Genomic DNA, 21,978 nt, shown 5'->3' on the forward strand with positions numbered 1-21,978 from the left:
CAAAAACAAAAAAAATAATTTGTTGTGGTTGTTGAGCTTTGAGTGTGTTTTGGGCATTATATGCCTGCTATATGGTGGGTAAGTATTTTCTTCCAGTCAGTATGGTGCCAAGACTAAATTAAAATCACACAGAACCAAGGAGCCTAGAAAATGGGTCAGTGACTTAAAGTAATCAAAAATGCAAGACTATGCGTTCAGATCCTGTTGCGGCCCTGCGTGTGCAGAGGCGGTCCTGACCTGCAGTTTGGGAGTTTGTGATCCTGAGTGACAAAAATGTGGAGGCTGGCTCAGTGGTTTAGAGAGCACCCAGGGCAAGGATGAAACCTGAATGCATGAAATTTCAGACTTGTAGCTGGGTGTGTGGTGCAGTGGTAGGGCACTTGCTTTGCCTGTGTGGGACTCTGGGTTTGATTCCCAGCATCAATTGATACCCTGAGCACCACTGGGAGCAATCCTGTTTTCCAGAAGCATAGCCGGATGTGTCCCCAAATCCCAAATAACTAAAAAAGTAGTTATTTGGGCACCCACATTTAGTCTCATTAATATCATCATTCATTTGCATCCCACTGCCAAGTTAAAAAACAACTTTAAAATCATTTTCTTTGTGAATTGTTCAGCAAGGTAGGCTTTTATGAATCTCTTAAGTTCAAAGGACTTCAGATTCTCAATTTCAGCCTTTTCTAGGCCCCCAGTTTTTCTCTTTATCTTTTGTACTTTACATTGGAGGAAATCCTGGGGTAAATTTGGGGAGAAAAACTCTGCAGCTTGAAATAAGTTATGAATTCTTTTTTTGTTTGTGATTCCCAGGGAGAGGAGGAAACGGAAGGGCTGGAATCCCAGCAAGGTGCAGGATGTCCTTCTGTTCTGTACTCTCTACCTTTCAAGTGAAGTCAGAGCTGGAACTGAGACCACCCTCACAGGGCAGCCAGGAGCTCCTACAGCAGTGAAAAACTGCTTTAGTCCTATTCTCAGACACAGTGTAAGACAGGCACAAAGTGAACTTAATAAAACGCATTCTCTCCAGCTCAGAATAGAAAGGACCTTTCTTGTATCACTTGTCTGAGGTCAAGGTTCAACAGAGATGAGAGGGAAGGTACATCTATAAATAATCAACAGATCTTGTGACTGTGTTAGGGCTCACGGGGATTTTTCAGTCTGTTGCAAAACCCAAGGTGGGAAGGTCTGGGCACTTCTAATACAGTGGCAGGTCTGGGCACTTCCAATACATTTCTTTTTGGAGTGGTGTGAAAAATTCATTGTGACAGATTGCTCATCACTTTTTAAAAAAAATTTGTATTAGTGAAACACCATGAGGTACAGTTGTAGACTTACAAATTTTTGTGCTTGGGTTTCAGTTATACCATAATCGAGTACCCATCCCTCCACCAGTGTCCATTTTCCACCACCATGGATCCCAGTATCCCTCGCACCCCCATCCCCCCATCCCATCCCACCTCTGTGGCAGGGCATTTCCTTTTGTTATCTCTCTCGTTTTGGGTGTTGTGGTTTGCAAAAGAGGCAATGAGTGGCAATCATGTTTGGTCTATAGTCTACTTTCAGCATGCTTCTCCCATCCTGGGAGGATTCTCCCAACACCCATTACTTGGTGCTCCCTTCTCTATCTAAGCTGCCCTTTCTCCTAGCGTGCCCGGCTGGCCTCTAAGCCATGGAGTAATCCTCCTGGTACTGATCTCGGCTATTCTTGGGTATTAATCTCCTATTTTGTTACTCTGTGTCCCCCAGATGAATGATTGCTCATCACTTTAACTTTGAAAATCTTCCTAGAGACAGCTTGGCATGCAGAGAGTCCTGTGATTACAAAGCATTCATGCTCCCAAAGAAGGCCCAAAGCTCATGTTTGTACCATATAGTATGGACATCGTTGGAGATAGCAGAATTTACTTGAGGCTACTTCAGAAGAAATTATTGGGGCTGGAGCAATAGCACAGCAGGTAGAGCATTTGCCTTGCATGCGGCCAACCCGGGTTCGATTCCCAGCATCCCATATGGTCCCCTGAGCACCGCCAGGAGTAATTCCTGAGTGCATGAGCTAGGAGTAACCCCTGTGCATCACCGGGTATGACCCCCCCCCCAAAGAAGAAATTATTAGGGAATGGCAGTAATTTGCAGTAATTGCAGTGAAGGCTAAAGAACAGAAAAGAAGTTCAGCTTGTGAGAACAGTGTCACAACTTAAACTGCATGACTAACTGCAACTGATGTAGGCTGCTTTGGTCAGTGTCGTGAAATAAGGAAGCAGCTGCAGCATCTAGGAGCAGCTACCTAGAAGCCAGATAAGGCTGGTTGTCTTGATCCAAAAGGTGAAACAGATATCCTAAGCCCCATCTCTCTCCCCAGGTCACTATGCTCTGAATCAAAGTATCACACTAGTTCATCTGAAAGTCAGAATTTAAGCTACCTCTGAAAATCTAGGCAGATAAGAGTCCAGCTCACTTGATGGGGGTAGAAAAGGGTTGCGAGGAGCACTCAACCATTTCTTGTCAACAGTACTTTGAATTCACCTCTGTCCTGTCCAGCAGGGTTTTAAAGAATAAAGGTCATTTCCCATCCATCTGTTCTTTCATCCATCTCTTTATTCATCCATCGAATGTTTGAATATTTTTGCTATTGCTTCTTTGTAGAAAATCTGAGATACCCAAGGGCATCTTAAAAAGTGGAATCTTAACATTTAAAATATTACACCAATATTTTAATAGTAATTCCTTTATATCATCAAGTATCCAGATAGTTTTCAAATTTTCCCAACTGTCACAAACTTTTGAAATAGTATTTGAGTCAGTGATGATGATTTGATTATAGTTGGTTGATCGATTTTTTTAGTCTTCATAAACACACAAGTTCCTTCTTCTATCCTCTTTACTCTTCTCATCTTTTCCTCTTCTTACACTCTTGTTTTCCTTCTCCTTCTCACTCCACCCCCTCTAACACTACCCCCCCCATACTACTTCATTCTTGTTTCTTCACTTTCAATGCACTTGTTAAGGAAATTAGATCATCTGCTTTCATAATATGGATTTTTCCCCTTGCTGCATCACCCATTACCCTTTAACAAATTGGGTAGCTTTTCACATTCCCTAAAAGCAGGAATTCATTTTCATTTTTTTGGTAAGAAGACTAGGGAGGTAAGTTTGTGTACCTCACCCCCAAATTTGTACTATCTGATGTAAATTTGTAAAATGATGTAAAATTGTAAAATCTGTACTGTGTTTCTTTGAGGAACATAGCAGCAAGCTATTATTGATTATTGAGTAGAATTATTATTTGGGGGTGTGTGAAAAACATTTAGTTTGTAATTCTGATACTTTTCTTCACTTATGAGCTGGAATACCTGGAAGGTAATAAATTGTCCCTCATCTTTAACTTGCCTTTTCCCAGCACACTGTTATACAGAAAAGGAGAGTACCTTCTTGATTTCTCGATCTTTCTTCTCCTTTCTATCAGGTTCAGAAAACAAACTACATTTTTAGCATATCCTCCCATCCCTCCACACCTGGCAGTGCTTAGGACTTAATCTTGCCTCTGTTCTCAGGGATCACTCCTGGAGGTGCTTTGAGTATCATATGGGGTACTGGGGATAGAACCCAGGTCCTTCAGGGGCAAGGCAAACTTCCTGCCTCCCATCTTTCCATTCTCTTCTGTAGCATCTTTTATTTACTTATTTATTTTTTATAGTTTATTTCTTTATTGAATCACTGTGGGAAAAGTTACAGAGCTTTTGGGTTTAGGTCTCAGTCATGTAAGTATCAAACACATTTCCCTTTACCAATACTTATTTTTAACCGTGAACCCCAATAGAACCCCACCTCCCACCCCTCCCAATTCCTGTAAGGCAGATGAGTTCTAGTTTATACTCTATCTACTTTTGACTACATACATTGTTTCGATAGATGATGTACAATTATTGTTTAGAGTTTACGACCCCCCTCCCCCAATCAGATATGCTGAAACAGCGTTGTGAAATGATTTGCTTTCTACAGCTTGGTTTAAGAATAAAATGATGTCGTCGCGATCGCGGCTGCGCGGTTTTGGATTTCTGCTGTTTTACTTATTAACCCTGGAAGTATTTCTATTAAAAGTTAGATAGTTAAGAGATTGGTTTCTGTGCTCTGGAGTCGTGGCCGTGCCGGTTTAACACATAGTCCATTTGCTTTTCTGCTCCAAGCGGCTGGCTCTCTGTGCTAAGTCCTTGTGCCTCCGGGCTGTGGCCGTGCTGGAGAGGAGAGCCGCTCGTGGGGGGCAGCTGGTGACCTCGGTCGGGCGTGAAGGACGTGTAGCATCTTTTAAAGATGCAAAAAAAATTTTTTTTAGTATCATGATGGTAGTGATAAGGGAGGCCATTGGGGTGACAACTGGCAATACTTGGGCTAGTCCTGGATCTATGTTTAAGAGTCACTCCTGGTAGTTCTGAGGGGCCATATGTGGTAGCAGGGATTAAACCGAGGACAAGTGCTTGCAAGAAAAGTACCTTAACCCTTGCACTTTCTCTCTGACCACAATTGCAGAGATTTAAAAACAAAAACATTTTCAGATTCCCCAAATTTTAGTTACTGGAAACCTCTAGTCTTTTTTTTGACAATTCGAATCATCTCAATGATGTCTTGCCTTCTGGAATGCAAAATGTTGCTTGTTTAATTCAGGTATTTCTTGACCAAGACCCAGACATAACCACTGCTTTAAAGATATTTCATTATATTCAGTTAGGAATAGTACTTAATAAGTTCTATTAAGTGTAGATCTCGCTTTTTATTTTTATGATTTTAGAGATTGTGTTGGGGGGCCATCCCTGGTGGTGCTCTGGGTGCTACTCCTGGCTCTGTGCTCTGGGGGCGCTCCTTGTGGTTGTGTAGGGATCATGTAGTGTGAGGGATCAAAGCCAGTTCTCTGTTCAGAGCGTGCATGCCAGTCCTTGGTACAATCTCTGTAGTCCTAATTTATTCGTTACTTTTTATTCAACATACCATGATTTACACTATTGTTAACTGTAGGGTTTCATGCAAAACGTTTTAGCATCATACCCTTCACCAGAGTTCTACTTCCCTCCGCAATCCTTATTTGCCATTTCCTTGCTTTAGGGGGCTGAACCGGACTGTGATCAGGCCTTACTCCTATCCCTGTGCTCCTGGTGGTACAGGGAAAGCATATGTGCCATATGTGATGCCAGGGGTCCAACTGGAATCAGCCACGTGCAAGACCAAATACCTTAACTCCGGTCTTCTTCTTCCAGCCCTTAATTTATTTTTAATAGAAGTAACATAACATTAAGAAATAGAATATAAATATTAAAATCTGGGCGATATATAAAAATATGTATATATGAAATTTATGGTTTTTTAAAAAGGAAGCTAATGTGATCATGCTAAAGATGTGATTGTGGAATATATGAAATTTGGTATCAGTCTTGTAAGATCACTACTCCAAAGGCACAGGGAAAATATTAGGAGAATTTATAGTGTCAATGACTATCACAAATTCATGGTGTAGAGTTGAGGGTTTGAAAGAAACATTTTTTGGCTTGAATACATTTACCTTGAAGACATACAACTATTAATGTATGTAATGTATCAGTTCTCCTTGTTCTGTGCTGGGTAGTTTCTTCCTTGTGATAAGATTTTAAGAGCTAAAATCACCTATGATCTCTCATATCACCTATGAGAGAGAAGAGAGAGAGAGAGAGTGAACACTGGCATATTCAGAGGCTGACTCACCAAGATAGGGTTAACGTAACATAGAGAGTAAGGTTTTATGCATGGAAAAATAGGAATTCAAAGACTGGGTTTGATTCCTGGAATAACTGTTTGTGGATCATGCTATCCTTAACTATCTTTTCCTGATTTGGAAGCTCTCTCTATAACTCTGTCTTTATTTGTATTCTCTGTCATGTGGACGGAGACTAGAGTCACCCTTATCCTAGGATCCATATAGAAATAAAACTTTGTCCAATATACTTTTCACTCCTTCTTCATTGATAGTTGAGTGATGGGGGGGGGAGGTTAAGTAAACTTGTGTTTAATATCCTGTTTCAGTTTGCAGATGTTCTGCAAATGGGGATGGCTATACTAGAAATGGACTTAGACCGGCAGATTATTTGTAAGCACTCATCCTATTAGCAGGCTGTCCAGGACAAATGTATTTATCTAAGCCTTTTGCTATCAATACATTTTAGTCTTATCCTTATGCCAGCCACACCCACATTTGAATGCTAAGGAAAACTAACTTTTGATACTCTTTTCCTCAGTAGATACTGGAGAGCTCTGAGAAGTCAAACAAGCAAAGTTCAAGGCAGAAGGAATCATCATTCTGAGAAACTGCTTGCCTTACCGGGATGCAAGTTTCTTCTGCGTGATCGAATCAGGTAAGAGAGTGTGTATTTTTTTAGTTAAGGAGGGGGAGTGAATTGGCCAGTGTTCTGGAGGTTTTAATGAAACCTAATGTTTCACCTCTGAGTTTTGAAAATGCATTTTGCCAAATTAGTACTTTTTACTCTCACAATCCTGAAAATCAAGGACCTTAGCTTGGAAGGATTTACTATTGAATCTTTAGAACCTCTTCAGGATTTTGAAGAATTTAAAAGTTAAAGTATGGACTATTAGGAAATGTAGAATCCTTCAAACTGTTTTCATGAACTTAGCACTTCAAGATGTCTTCTGAAGACAGACAAAGCAAGTACTTTAATATTCGAATTGAGACTTTAACCATCAATGAGAAACAAATAGTGCTAGTGGATTTAAAAGAATGATAGTATGCTGGCATTGTGTCTTGGCTATCTCAAAGAGAGGTGAAACACTTTGGAAACATAATTGAAATCCCAGTATGAGGTCGAAAATTTAATATTAAATCAATTAAATCAAGTGTTGTTGTGTTGTTGACTTGGGTCCATGATGGTAATTAGTCACTTTGTTTACAAAGCTAGCAAAAAAAAAAAAAGAAAGCAAAGCATAGAAGAAGAAGTTGAAGAACAAGAAGAACAAGAAAAAGTAAAAAAAGAAAGGCATGGTTTTGTGCAGTGATTTTCTTTTTTAAATGCAGACCTTTATCCCGGTAACATTTTTGTAGGATATTTGGAGCTAGATGCTTGGCAGTTGAGAAGTCCAGTTGTCTGTCTTCCATTTTTGTTCTCTTTGTGCAAATTAAGCTTTGAGCTTAGAAACTGAAGCAAGAACTTGGTATAGTGGGTTGGAAATTTACTACTGACACATGGGCTAATGACTAGTGAATTTCTCTAGGTCACTAAAACTTTAGATATATTTTATATGTATTTCCTGACTCAGGGCTGAGTTTTGAACCAAGAAAGAACTAATTTGTTTTATCTTCAATGTGAAATTGTTTGAGTTGGTAGTGGTAAGTATGAGAGTAGTGGTAAATAGATGGAGAAATAACCATAACCAATAGACAGGGTACTTGGGATGATATTGCAATATTTTCCTCCCTCCCTCCCTCCCTCTCTTCCTCCCTCCCTCCCTCCCTCCTTCCCTCTCTCCCTGTTTCCCTCTCTCCCTCTCTCTTACCTTCCCCCCTCTCCCCCTCCCCCTGAACCCCTTCCCTCTCTCTGTCCCTCCCTGGATGCCATGGATGCCATCTGCGGCCAGTAGTTGAACCCACAGGTCCCAGCACTCAGCCTTTTGAGTTCTCTTTTGGCCTCCTAGCCTTTTCTCTTAACTCCAGGTTTAGCCCTATATATGAAAGTGCTTGCTGCTTAACTGATTTTAACTTATAGTTCAGGGATTGCAAAATGCAATGAGTACAAAGATTAGATAGTAATTTAAGATTGATAAAATCCATGGGTTGGGATTATGACAGGATGAAGCCATTCCCCAACCAAAGGGAAGAGCAGCTAGGTAAGTTTTATGAAACTTGGCATAGGAAGTGCTGGCTCAGTTTGCCATATTTTACCAAATATTTTGAGAGATTTTGAATTTTCATATTTGTAAATTGTCTATAGATAAAATACAAGTCCTTTTATTTGGCAACTCAGTCAAATTGACACAAAAATTCATAATTGCCTTGTTACAATTTGTGATTCTGGAGTTAGCTGCATCTTGGCCAAATGTTTCCTATTTAGGGACAAGTCTTGCATTTCCATTCTAATTTTACTACTCAGGCTTCCTAATGCCTGGTTAAAATAAGGGATCGTGGATCTAGGGAGATAGTACAGGGGTTGAGATGCATTATTGCATTTGTCTAATCCTGGAATGATCCTCAGCCATAGCATGACCCATTGAGCATAGGTATTGTCCCAGAGGCCTGGTTAATCCACAGAGCTGATCGAAGTGTTCTCAGGTCCCAGCGTTGAATGGTTTGCTCTGGTTGGCTGAGAATCACAAAAAGTGTTCCCCAGCTTCCCTGAGCACTGCTTGAAAGGTTCAAAAGGCACTGATATATTCTTTTTTTCTCTTTTTAAAAAATTTATTTATTTTGAATACCCATCCCTCTACCAGTGACCATTTCCCACCACCGCAGATCCCAGTATTCCTCCCACCTCCCCACCCCACCCAACCCACCCTGTCTCTGGCAGGGCATTCCCTTTTGTTCTCTCTCTCCTATTGGGTGTTGTGGTTTGTATAAGAGTTAAGCCTGATTTTCAGGGAGAAACGTTGGATGATTTACTTTCCATTGATCACTTTGTATATAGGGAGATGTCATTTGTATATAGGCCACACAGCTTACATGGCCCTGCGGTTTGGAGTAAAAGTCCTGGTTCCCGCATATTCGAGCTATGCTTGTAGAGGCTTCTGGTTACCTGGGTTCCATCTGGAGGAGGCCGGATGTGGCACCTACCCCATCTGGGACTTCCCGGTGATCTTGGCTCTTTTTGGGACCTGGTGCTTTCTCCGGGAGCTGTGGAGTCCCCCCCCGCCCCCCACTCCCCACGGCCTTTCTTCTCTGCGGCTGTGTGCTGTAAAGATGGCGCTGGGGGAACGGGTTGTGGGCATGACTTCCAGAATCAGAGGTTCCCGGGAACTGATATATTCTTACTGGTGATTCCAGTAAGCCCTTATAATTCCACATACAGGGGGCCGCAACAATTGTAGAGCTGTAGGAATCTTGCCTTGCATGTAACTGACCTGGGTTTGATACCCAACATTCCATATGGTCCCTTGTGCATTTCCAGGAGTAATTTCTGAGTTCAGAAACAGGGGTTACCCCTGAGCATTGCCAGGTGTGGCCCAAAAACCAAAAATACAAATCTTCATATAAACATTCTTTAAAGACAGCAAAGAGTAGAGAGTCTTTTTCCATATTCATAAAGTACTATTTGAAAGTCAAAACACAGTAAACTTTTTTGTTGTTGTTCTTTGTTTGTTTTAGTGGTTTTTGAGGGCCACTCCTGTCTCATTCCTCAGGGATGGTACTTGGTAGTGCTTGGGGCAGCATGTGCAAAGAATGTGTTCCAGCCCTTTGAGCTATCACCTCAGAATAAGGTTTTAAGGATCAAAATGAATGGTTTTCTCCAACACATAAACAAATTAATTTTGCAGAGTGTAGCCCTGACTCCAGGCAGCCTTTTCATAAGTATAGGCAATTGTGGGTATATCAGTCATCCCTGTAACAGAAATTTTCCACCTAGACCCAGATACAGATCTATGAAAGCATATTTGACATTATAAATGAAAGCTTCTATAATGCAGTCAAGGAACATAAAAATATTTTTTCATATTGGTCAAGTGAAGAAAGGTTACTAACAAGACGTACCCAGTGCTGAGAAGAAATCTCAACTTACCATTGTGGCATTCCTTAAAAAACTAGAAATATGACCCAGCAATATTTCTGGAAATATATCCCGAGGGTGCAAAAAAGCACAGTTGAAATGACATTTCACCTGTATGTTCATTGCAGCACTGTTCACAATAGCCAGAATCTGGAAACAACCCAAGTGCCCAAGAACAGATGACAGATTAAAGAAACGTTGCTATGTCTACACAATGGAATACTATGCAGCTGTTAGGAAGGATGAAATCATGAAATTAGCTTATAAGTAGATGGTCATGAAGAGGATCATGCTAAGTAAATGAGTTAGAAAGAGAGGGACAGACATAGAAGTACTGCACTCATTTGTGGAATATAAAATAACATAATATGAGACTGACACCTAAGCACAGTAGAGACAGGGGCCAGGAATATTGCTCCCTAGATGGAAGCCTTCCTCATGAGCTGGGGGAGAAGGCAGTTGGAATCACTAAGAGAAGAGATCACTAAGTCAGTGATGGTTGGAGGGATCATCCGGGTTGGGAGATGTGGGCTAAACATAGAAAAAGGACCAAATATGATAGCCTCTCAATATCTATATTGCAAACCATAATGCCCAAAGTAGAGAGAGAGTTTGGGGGAAATTGTCTGCCATAGAGACCGGGGGAGGGGTGGGATGGGGGCATACTGGGGACATTGTTAGTGGAAGATGTGCACAGATGGAGAGATGGGTTTTTGATCATTGTATGACTGAAACTCAAACATGAAAACTTTGTAACTGTATCTCACGGTGATTCAATAAAAAAAAATCCCCGCCCCCCGAAAAAAAGCATAGTGTCAAAAAAAAAGAAAGAAAAAAAAAGAAATGCCATTGCTCTTATCCTCTCTGGGCTTGGGGTATAGAAATAGTGACAACTGGATTTGGATTTGTGTTTGCTCATGATGGGGTAGTCTATTCATCTAAAAGTGATATGATGTCTTAAGGCTTGGCAGCTCTAATCACATGCATTTCAATTAATGATTCTGTATATTTTCGTCCCTTCCATCTATCTTTGTCCATTTCCTTTTTCCCCCAGGAGACATGGCCAAGCGCACCTTTTCCACACTGGAGATATTCCTCATTTTTGTCCTTGTGATGATGACTGCGATCACGGTGGCTCTTCTCAGCCTCTTGTTTATCACCAGTGGGACCATTGAAAATCATAAAGGTAAGTATCAAGGCGATTATCTTGCATGCTATTACTACTAAATACTGAGGACAGCAATACAGGAGTGTTTCCTGAAAATGCTGATAGCACAAAAGTTCAATGTTTACTTAAGTCCAAGGTGATCATTTAATCATTCATTGAATATCATTTCTATACTTTTGAAAAATCAATTTTTACCAAGTTTACCTTTGCCTCATATATTACTTATTTGTCCTTTATTTGTTCACTGACCTATTCAAGGTCCTTGACCCTTGCAGGTCCGTGGTTCAAATCCTTGACAACATATAAGATATCCTGGCTACTGCCGTGGTGGTGAGCACAGAACCAGGGAATGTCCCTAAGTTCCTCCAAGTGTCCCCATCCCCCCAAATATTCTCCCAGCTCCATTTAAGATACTTGAACCTCTAGATACTTTACTCTTTGGGGGGCATCATCATCTGCTGGGAACAAAAGGGAAATGAAAAATCCATTGGCAATCAATTTGCCTGTAAAAAATTGAAAAGAGGAAGACTTTAATTCCTTATGAGGGCTTATAAAATGTGAGGTGGACCAGAAGGGGCAGTTTCAGTTCTGGAGCAGGGCATCTGTAATCTTTCCTGCGGACCCCCTGTTTGTTAACTTGTCATCACATAGATTTGGATCTCTGGAATTTTCCAAAGAACCTTGAAGTTGGGGCTTTTAGAACTTTTTTCTCACTTTTTTTTAAAAGAACACTCATAGTCACTAAGTTAAATTTATTATTATTTTGAGGCCACACCTGATGGTGCTCAGGGCTTTCTGCTGGCTGTACACTCAGATATCACTTCTGAAGGTGCTCAGGGAACCATACATAGTGCTGGAGACTAACCCTGAGTCAGCTGCATGCAAGATAAATGCCTTAACCTCTGCACTATTTCTCCAGCTCCCCCACACCCTTTCTAATGTTGGAAAAATAGTATTTAAAAACTAGGTTACATTTATAGACAATTTTAAACTATGGGTCTGTGATGAAGCCTTTTCTTTGGTGTTAAATTGTGTATCGGTTTACAATCTGTAGGGATGAAGCTGGGAATTTAGTACAGAGATCAGGGCGTATGTCTGCCCCATTTCTATCCCACATGGTTGCCTGACTGTCACTGAGTACAGCTCTGGAGGCGCCATGCACTGCTGGGTGTAGCCCTCAAAGGCCCTGAGCATGCTGAGGTGGTTTTGGTGGTTGATTCTCAGAATCTAGGACTAGACCGCTGGCTCAGTTGACCAATTAGCACAGGCAGTAGCCCCCAAGGCCACTGAGAACTGCTTGAGAGGCACTTCCCAATCTGTAGAGAAGAGAAACAATGGAGATTGACTGCTTAGTCAGAGAAAGGATTGGTTTTAGGTCAATGGAGGAGACAGCATTTGTGGTGGTGGTGGTGGTGGAAGGGGGGAGGAGACTCCCAAGCAGTGTCTGGGACCTGGGACCACCCCTGGCATTTCCCAGCCTATCAGGCAGGACAGTTTAATGCTAAGGTGCGGATACTGCATGGCATTGGGGACCACAGCAGCCACCTTACCTGCCCTGGCTCAAAATGGAGAATGCGCTCCAGGGCCAAACCAGTGATGCTCACGGGATCATGCAGCATGTATAAGCTTACATCCTTGGTCCCCGTGATCTCTCCCTGAATCATTCCTCTTGGTTTTTGATTTAGAGTTCTTTACATCTTTTCTATGTGTACTCTACAAGGTTCCTGTGTTCTGCATTCCGGAATGTGTTCTCAGAGGAAAAGATCCGCTGAGGTCAGGGTCTTAGATTTCTGAATATCAAGGGATCTATAGAAATTGTTTAATTTTTGCTCATAAATGAGAAGATGTGAAGACAAGTTTAGGGAAGTTGTCAATGTTTGATGTTGAAGAAGTTGCTTTTTTTAAAAAAATTTTTATTAGTGAAACACCATGAGGTACAGTTGTAGACTTACAAATTTTTGTGCTTGGGTTTCAATTATACAATGTTTGAGAATCCATCCCTCCACCAGTGCCCATTTCCCATCACCAAGAATCCCGGTATCCTTCCCACCCCCCATCCCCCATCTCATTGTGCCTCTGTGGCAGGGCATTCCCTTTATTCTCTCCTTTTGGGTGCTGTGGTTTGCAAAAGAGGCATTGAGTGGCAATCATGTTTGGTCTGTAGTCTACTTTCAGCATGCATCTCCCATCCTGGGAAGATCCTCCCAACACCCTTTATTTGGTGCTTCTTTCTCTATCTGAGCTGCCTTTTCCCCTAGCATGTGCGGCTGGCCTCCAAGCATGGAGTGAACCTCCTGTTACTTAGCTATTCGTGGGTGTTAGTCTCCTATTTTGTTACTTTATGTTCCCCAGATGAATGCAATCTTTCTGTGTCTATCCCGCTCTTTCTGACTCATTTTGCTTAACATGATACTGTCCATGTAGTACCACTTGTATGTAAATTTCATGACTTCATCTTTTCTAACAGCTACATAGTACTCCATTGCATAGATGTACCAAAGTTGAAGAAGTTGCTTTTAATGGAATGATTTGTATCATCAGTAGTCTAGATCATTTTCTCATTTGATTCACATAAAACTTATCTATAGGTCTTAGTGTTTTTTTATTGATGAGGAAATAGAGATAGAATATGCAAATAACTTGCCTTTGGTTCTGACTAGGTTTGGCTTTGGTTGTACCCCAGTCATTAGAACCAGTTAAGCAAGATTAAATATGTCTGCTTCCTTCCTTGAGATATTGGTCACTGTCACTGTCCTCCTGTTGTTCATCTATTTACTCCAGCGGCCCAGTAGCGTCTCCATTGTGAGACTTGTTGTTACTGTGTTGGCATTTCGAATATATTACAGGGAGCTTGCCAGGCTCAGATATTGGTACCTTGTAGCAAATGTGGCTTGGGGATGAGAAGATAGAATTTCAACTCCATTCAGAATATTGTTGCAAAAAGCATCAGATTCTGAGTTAAAGGAGTTAGTTTGTTCACTATGAAATCTTGGTTGAGTAATTTTCCTGTGAGAGAAGAATATACAAAGACTTTTCCTCAGGAAACTGGATCTACTTATTCTTATTTATGGTAAAAAATAGAATCAGTGTCACTGTCCTCCTGTTGTTCATCGATTTGCTCAAGCGGGGCCCAGTAACGTCTCCATTGGAGACTTTGTTGCTACTGTGTTTGGTATATCGAATATATCTCGGTAGCTTGCCAGGCTCTGCTGAGCAGGTGAGATCCTCTTGGTAGCTTGCCAGGCTCTCCGAGTGGGGCGGAGGAATCGAACTCGAGTTGGCCATGTTGGCTGTGTGCAAGGCAAACACCCTACCCGCTGTGCTATCGCTCCAGCCCATGGTAAAAAATAAGTGTGCTGAAATGTTTCACTTTTTAAAGTCAAAACCATAATTATGCATTTTATAGATAAAATTTCAGCTCTTACTGAATGCATTTTAAAAATATGTGGTGCTGCATATTTTTTAATTGGTAGGAGAAGATTCATCATCATGCCTATTCTTAGTTTTATTATTTTCCCCTATATTTAAATACGGTGGTTTACAAAGTTGTTCCTCATACAATTATTACAGGCATTCAATGTTCCAACATCAATCCTATCACCAGTGTGACCTTTGCTCCACCATTATCCACATTTTCTGAACCACCGCCAGGCCTGCCCCCTTCATAGACACAAATAATTTATTCTCTGTTCCTAGTTACAACAAAATGGCTAATGGAATTATAAATATATATATATATATATCAATAAAAGAAAAATTGTGAAAGTGTTGTATCTCACCATTCTAAGTCCTTGTCTTAGAGTTCACTAAGCTGTTTGTTGCTAGCTGGGACTTCTGTGTTATTGTTTATTGAGCTTAATTGGCTTCTACGTTACTTTCCCATCTATTTTAGTGTGCTCCTACTGGGATACTGTAGAATTTGGAAGTGTTGCAGGGTTGCAACTCCAGGATCTATAACTGGACCTTGAGTTTACATGGTGGCAATTGTGGGATGTGGGTGTAGCTGCCTGGTTTCCAGAAGTGCGTGGATGGCGGGGAGGCTGCCTACCCCCACTCCTAGAAGACCCAGAGTTTTCAACCTGAAAACTGGTTTCTCTGGGATTTTTGTCAGTTTGGTGTCTTCGCAGAAATTAGTCATGAAGCACTGGAGTTGGGTCTTAGGTTTGGTGGCATTTGTGGGCTATGGGTATGACTGCTGGGGCTTTGGCAGGGTGGGGATTTGCCCTGCCCCCTCCAGAGGGCATCCCAGAGTTGAAATGTTAGTTTCTTAAAAAAAGTATTTTTTTTTTTTTGGTTATAGATTCAGGATTCCCAGCCACCCAGAACCCTTCCACCACTGTGAGTTCCACAGCCCCCACAACCACTCATGGTTCAGTCCACCCCACCAGCACTGAGACTTCAAAGACCACCACCACCCCAGAGCCTCCTCTGTTTCAGAACTTCAGTGGCTACCATATTGGTGTAGGGCGAGCTGACTGCACAGGACAGGTGTCTGAAATCAATTTGGTAGGTACATCATGAGCTCCTCATGATTATATTTTATTTATAAGGTTTTGGGGTCACATCTGGTGAGGCTTGGGAATGACTCCTGGCTCTGAACTCAGGGATCACTCCTGGACCCTTGGAGGATCCTATGGGTTATTGGGGGGAATCAAACCCAAACTGCTTGTAATCAAGGAGCAAAGATTAACCACAGCAAATTATAAATGATGGGGAGATGGCACCCCCATTGGTACAGACCTTTGTCATTTCTGGAGTGATGTCTCTGAAGATCTCTCACCTCAAGGAGAACCCCCCGGATGTTTAATCAACAGAGTGGCATCGTTCAGATAGCTGGGAAGTAGTGCCATTGGGGAATCCAAAAGATTTACAGGAATGTTCTACTGTTGTCAGGTAGCAGATCGTGGTGGGAAGGGGCTGTATCATTGATGTCAGTTCTACCTGAAGATATAAAACTGTGAGGCTGTTTGAGGAGACTTTTTCCCTTCTACCAAATAATTTTAGGTTCTAGCTAAACTTGCTGACTTCATGAAAAGTGAATAAAATATGAATCTTAAAAAATCTCGGGGCCGGAGCGATAACATATTGGGTAGGGTGTTTGCCTTGCACACGACCGACCTGGGTTCGATCCCTGGCATCCCATATGGTCCCCCAAGCACTGCCAGGAGTAATTCCTGAGTGCAGAGCCAGGATTAACCCTTGTGCATTGCCAGGTGTGACCCAAAAAGCTAAAAAAAAATCTCACAATGGGTAGAGAAAGCAGAGGAGGAAGAATTCTGAAGACTTGGGTTAGCTTTTAAAGGTGGGATTTATGGTGAGAGAAGGAACTGGGGGCAGGTTGATTTGATCTGATTTAGCTTATGGAGGGACACCATAATTAAAACCAGGGTGAGTTGCCCTTAGTAAAGATTACTGGGGGTGGGAGGTGGGGGGATTCATGCCATAAATAGTGAGAGTAGCTTCAGTTTTCAGGTTGCTCCCGAGCAATGTGGGATGGTTCTGGGGAAAGAATTTCCTTGTGTACTGATTGGACAGGTAGGAAAAAACATTTTGTCTTCAAAATAAAGGCTTTAAAAGCTCTCAAGAGTGGTAGTAATATTCTCAAGTCACACCAGCTTCTTACTCATCAGTAGATCATTTAACAGGTTTAGGTTTTGCTGAATGATAAATTTATATTTTTCTACAAAGACTGGGCCTGCTCGAGCAAATTGATGATCAACAGGAGGGCCTTTACCTTTACCTTACCTTTACAAAGACCAAATTTTCTCTTATAATGTTGGGGTCATTCTTGAAAGCATGTCCATCATCTGATTTGGAACCACAGTGTTATGTTTTCCTTTGTCTTAAGTGTCCTTGTATGGTCATGCCAGTTTCTAGCAGCAGGCGAGTGTGATAAAGTGGCTGGTTGTTCCTTTGCAGATGGGTTACAGCAAATCTGGTCAGAAAGCTCGAGGTCTCCTCACCAGACTGTATAGTCGTGCTTTCATCATGGCAGAACCTGATGGGTCAAATCGAACTGTGTTTGTCAGCATTGATATAGGCATGGTTTCCCAACGACTCAGGCTGGAGGTAAGTGATTCTAATCACCTTTGATAAATCAAAAATTCATTAATGAAACAATAAATGTCATAAAAGAGATGAAAGAAATGTCATGATTCAAAGAAAAGTATGTGGATGAATATGATAGTGACCAAGTTCTCTGACTTTTTCGTCCAATAAATTTTTGCTACCATCAATATCCCGAATGAGCGTGATAGTCCAACAGACAATTATATTAAATGACTATTTTTCATATTTGGGGACCCTAAGGTAAGACCTGGTGGTGTTCAAGAGCCATATCTCGTTGAATTCAGGGTCCTTGCCTGGTGGGGCCCAAATTTGAGCCAGGGTTGCACCTGTAGTCTCCAGTGTATTAGCCTTTGTACTATCTCTCCTGCCTAGGTTCTCACTTGAAATCCTTTTGGCCAACGTTGCTTTCAATTCAGCTAATGTTTCACACCATTATTAATGCTAGTTTTCAGAAAGCTTTCAGGAGAGCTTCACATACATTCTTTCATTTAATCCCTGTGATGTAAGTCTGAGAACACCAACTAATCAATCACTAGTCCTCCTTTTAAGTCTTTAGATAGTGGAGAATATATGCAGGAAAACCGATGGGAATGAAAATATACTACTGAAGTGAGGTTGACCATTAATCACAGAAACTGGGAAACAGTCACATGGAGGTCTCGATATACCATTCTAATTTGGGGGGATGTGCTGGTAAACTTACATTTTAAAATTTTATTTGTTTATCCATTGTGAAGCAAAATAGTTCTTATTGGACAAAACTTGCTTAGGAAGATGTGAGGGGAGAGAAAGAAAAGAAGGATGTGTTTAAGAGAGAACACAAACTTCTCCAGAGTGGAGAAAGTAAGCAAGCAAAGATGTATAGAGATAAGCAAGTGAGATATATGTTCAAAGAAGAACAGGGGCTTGAAGAGCAAGCCTCCATAATAAAATTTTAAAATAACGTGCCATCTCCTATTTTTTACTGCATGGTGGAACATGTCAGACTTTTCTATTCCCCTACCACCACCGCCCGATTCCCAGCCCCAACTTCCAGTAATAGATTTTGCTGTTCACATGTAGAGAGGTTGAAATTAGCAGAAAGGTACAAGGGAAGGGGTCTTGACCTGCCTGTGTTATGTGAACCAGAAAGAGGAGAGTGGGTAGGGGTGAGGGAGATGGGGAAAACGGGCAGAGAAACAAAGAGAGACAGGTGGTGGACATCCAGGTCTGTCTAAGTCCTTTCCTAGGTCCCGACCCAGTTAGATTTCCTACATGGGATCAGATCGCAGATAGTGCTTTTTAGATGTCTACTGACATATTCACAAATGCAAGAAAAAAAGAAAGTCCGGAATACCTAGAACAATGACCACTAAAACCCCAATTCAGTGGCAAATTCTGTCCATGTCACTTAGAAATGCTGCTTCTGCTGTGTGACAGGACCAGTTAGAGAGAGTGATGGAAGCATGTAAAAATGTTTCTCCAGGGTTATTCCCTCTCAGGTTGGGGAATAGAAGCAGGAAGAGTAGGGAATTATGTGTCTTATGCTTACATTTCCCACAAAACTGAAGTGAGTCTATTGTCACCATTGTATGAATAAGGAGTCTTAAGGAAGGGTGTCTTTACCAAATTTGTAGCCAGCAGATAGCAAAACTGGGTTCTGGACACACATACATTCTGGGCACAGGTTCCAGAATCCACACTCTGAAACATAACTTTACTATATAATGTGGCATTATTCTATTATTTTAGGGGGGACATGCATTAGTCACCAATTTTTTTCGCAAGGTACTTCGATAATTCCTTCAGGGAAAATGCAGCTAAGTGAATCATAATCCACTATCCCTGTGAACTCTCTCCTTGGTTGGGGAATGGGAGGAAGAATTATAACAAAAATAAGCAAATAACCACAATTAATTGGAGTACATTGGTGTATTAGTTTTGTTCCACTGAACAATGAGTCTCCTGACCCCGCACCTTGCCTCACCGGAGCTGAGACCATTCTCCACATGCATGAAGGTACTGGTAGAGGAACAAAGGCATGCGGGCCCCGGGGCTGAGATCTCCAAGCCTGCTCGGATCGGGGCTGAGCATCCTCCACCCAGATCCTCCAAATTCCAGTAAGCAGGGGTCACACCCACCAACTGGCCCCCTGGCGCCATGTAATCCCATCAATGGCCAAGACCCAGAGATTATAAAACCCAGCTCCCAGAAGCGTGTGGCCGCATTTGCGGCCACACGACACATTATTATCTCATTCTTACTTTGGACAAAATGGCAGGCTACCAAATGTAACCTGCCCACACGGCAGAGTCTTGCAAACTCCCTGTGGCCTACCCAATATGCCAAATATCAGTAACAATGATGGGTCTCATTCTCCTAACCCTGGAAGAGCCTTTAATATGGCACTTTTTAAAAAATCTCAGGGCTAGGACGAAGGAGACGTTACTGGGGCCTGCTCGAGGCAATCAACGAACGACAGGATGGTCGTGATCATGATCACTGAACAATAAGCAGTCCCAAAATACAGTGACTTAAAACAACATTCATGATCTGAATGCATTCTATGTCTGGAATTCAGGACAGGTTTAATGAGGTGGTTTTGATTTAGGGTATCTTGAAATCAAAATGTTGGCAAAGGAGTTAGTCATCTGAAGACTTAGCTAGGGCTTGAAGTTCCACTTCTACTGAGATTCACTTGTATGGCTTTTCCCAAAGGACCTTAGTTCCTCATTGTTCTGAATTTTTCATGACATAGCAGCTGGCTTCTCTCAGAACAAGTAACTCAAGGGAAAGAACAGAAGGCATCACAGTGTCTTGTCTGATCTGACCTTAGAAAAAACACCATCACTTTCACTCTATCCTGTTCATTAGAAGCAAGTCAGTCACTTAGCTAATTTCACTAAAAGGTAGTAAAGTTAAGTTTCCCTCTTTGATAGTAGGGGTATCAAATTTAAAACTGAGGCCAGTGTTTAAGGCACTTGCCTTGCATGCAGTAGATCTGGGTTCAATTCCTGGCATACCACATATGGCCCATGTGTCCTACCAGGAATGATCCCTGAACACAAATCCAGGAGTTATCCCTGAGCACTTGCCAGTTGTGGCATAAAAACAAAAACTTTTTTTTCCCCCAAAACTACCAAGAGGATTTGGAAATTAGGGAGGATGGGACTGTAGAGATAGTACAGCAGATAAGGTGATTGATCCAGGTTTGATCGGCATTACAAATGATTCCCTGAGGCCTCTAGGAGTACTCCCTGAACACCACTGGGTGTTCCCCCATATCCTCAAAAAAGGGAAATTAGGGAGAAATTTCAAAAATGAAATGGTAGAATTTTATTCGTTTAAAAAACTGAAGTACTATTACATTAAAACATTTAACCATGCAATAGACTCAGCAGATTTTCCTAGTCCCCCTTTCAGTGGTCAGGATTTAATTAATTGCTTAACTTGTTTGTTTGATTTTTTTTCTGTGCCTGGGATTGTTATCCAGGGCTTCAGACATATAAGGTGTACTACTACTGAGCCTCATTACCCAGCATTGAATGGGCAGAAGATTTTGAGGTTAACACAGGGATACAGAGAACATGGATATAGGGAGAAATAGGGAGAAAGGAAGCTTTTTTTTGAAGGAATAATATCAGTTCTGCTAGGATACATGTAGACATGTAATTGGAGCTCTGTCTCCCAATGGAAGATGTATCATCTAGGGAAAGTGTGCTGTCATAATTGTCGAGGTCCTGGGATACAACACTGAGTACAATTTGGCAGGTAATAGGGAGTTCTCAGAGACTTTTAAGTAGAGAAGTGATGCGTGCACAATTTTGCCTTAGGATGTTTATTCAGTGATATTTGAGGTAAATGATCAGACTGGAATTTAAGGTTACACCACAAATGAACAGATTATTTCTGTTAGTATAAGGGCTCTGTTGAGAAACAGTAATAACATTTGGTACTTCAAATACAGAATATTTCATCCATGAATTTTATGATGTATTGAGAAGCTGAAACAGCTAGAAAGGAAACTCAGGAGGCAGAACTATTTTCCTATCTATTTTATATGGTTATTTTTATTATTGAAGAGCATCATTTATAATAGTGTCCATTTTTGTGATTTTGGTGTGCAAATTTATTTTTACCTTTGCCAAAGTGCTAGAAATCCTCCACCATGTCTTTATGGCACTTCAAGTCCATCTCTTCCTATCCATCCCCAACACCTCTCCCCACAACTCTTGGTAACCTCAATTGTAGTAACAATTTTGTTTTGTCATGATTTGGTAATTTACCCAATAACATGTGAGACTGTCATGAAAATCCTAAATGGGGACCAATGAGACATCATGGTAGTAAGAGGAAGAGATTGGTTTTCTTTTTTGGGGGGGGGTCACACCCGACATTGCACAGGGGTTACTCCTGGCTCATGCACTCAGGAGTTACTCCTGTCAGTGCTTGGGGGACCACATGGGATGCTGGGAATCAAACCTGGGTTGACTGCATACAAGGCAAACACTCTACCTGCTGTGCTATTGCTCCAGCCCCAAAATATCTTTTTTTTTTTTTTTGCTCTTTGGGTCACTCCCAGCAATGCACAGGGGTTACTCCTGGCTCTGCACTCAGGAATTACTCCTGGCAGTGCCTGGGGGGAAATATGGGATGCCAGGGATCGAATGAGGTTGTTTTTCTCATTATCAAGTTAAATATTAACAAGTTAGGGCATATCAGCTGTTGACGTTATTCTCATGATGAATCAGGAAGTATTCAAAGTGCTTCATGTATATTTCCATTTAATCCTCCAGCTACTTCACATATATTTTAATTAATCCACCAAACAATTAAAATAAGGGCAGGTACTATTTGACAAGGTATGCAATTTGACAATTGGGAAACTAAATTGCAGAGTCAAATAACTTGTCCAAGAGAACACAGCACATAGCATTAGACGAGTATCTTGGTGCAGGAGCCCACATTCATTACTTCTGTATTACTGCTTTTCTGATGAGTCAGAGATGGTTCTGATTGGGAAAATGGTGAAGAGTC

General features: G+C 41.5%; 1 protein-coding gene across 3 annotated transcripts in view; it reads left to right on the plus strand.

Annotated features, from left to right (window-relative positions):
* Positions 1-21,978, plus strand: part of ASAH2 (N-acylsphingosine amidohydrolase 2) — a 122,494-nt gene that overhangs the window by 25,489 nt on the left and 75,027 nt on the right. Inside the window, exons 2-5 of one of the 3 annotated variants that reach the window (XM_056120628.1) lie at positions 6,255-6,371; positions 10,780-10,911; positions 15,194-15,399; positions 16,813-16,962. The exons of 1 other annotated variant lie outside the window; for it this stretch is intronic. In XM_056120628.1, the coding sequence (XP_055976603.1) occupies positions 10,785-10,911; positions 15,194-15,399; positions 16,813-16,962 (483 nt within the window). In that variant the 5' untranslated portion in view covers positions 6,255-6,371; positions 10,780-10,784. The remainder of the gene's footprint in view (positions 1-6,254; positions 6,372-10,779; positions 10,912-15,193; positions 15,400-16,812; positions 16,963-21,978) is intronic. One more of the 3 variants, XM_056120629.1, reaches the window with a different exon arrangement.

The sequence above is a fragment of the Sorex fumeus genome, unplaced genomic scaffold (genome assembly GCF_029834395.1).
Source record: "Sorex fumeus unplaced genomic scaffold, SorFum_2.1 ptg000043l, whole genome shotgun sequence".
In the NCBI taxonomy this organism is placed as follows: Eukaryota; Metazoa; Chordata; class Mammalia; order Eulipotyphla; family Soricidae; genus Sorex; species Sorex fumeus.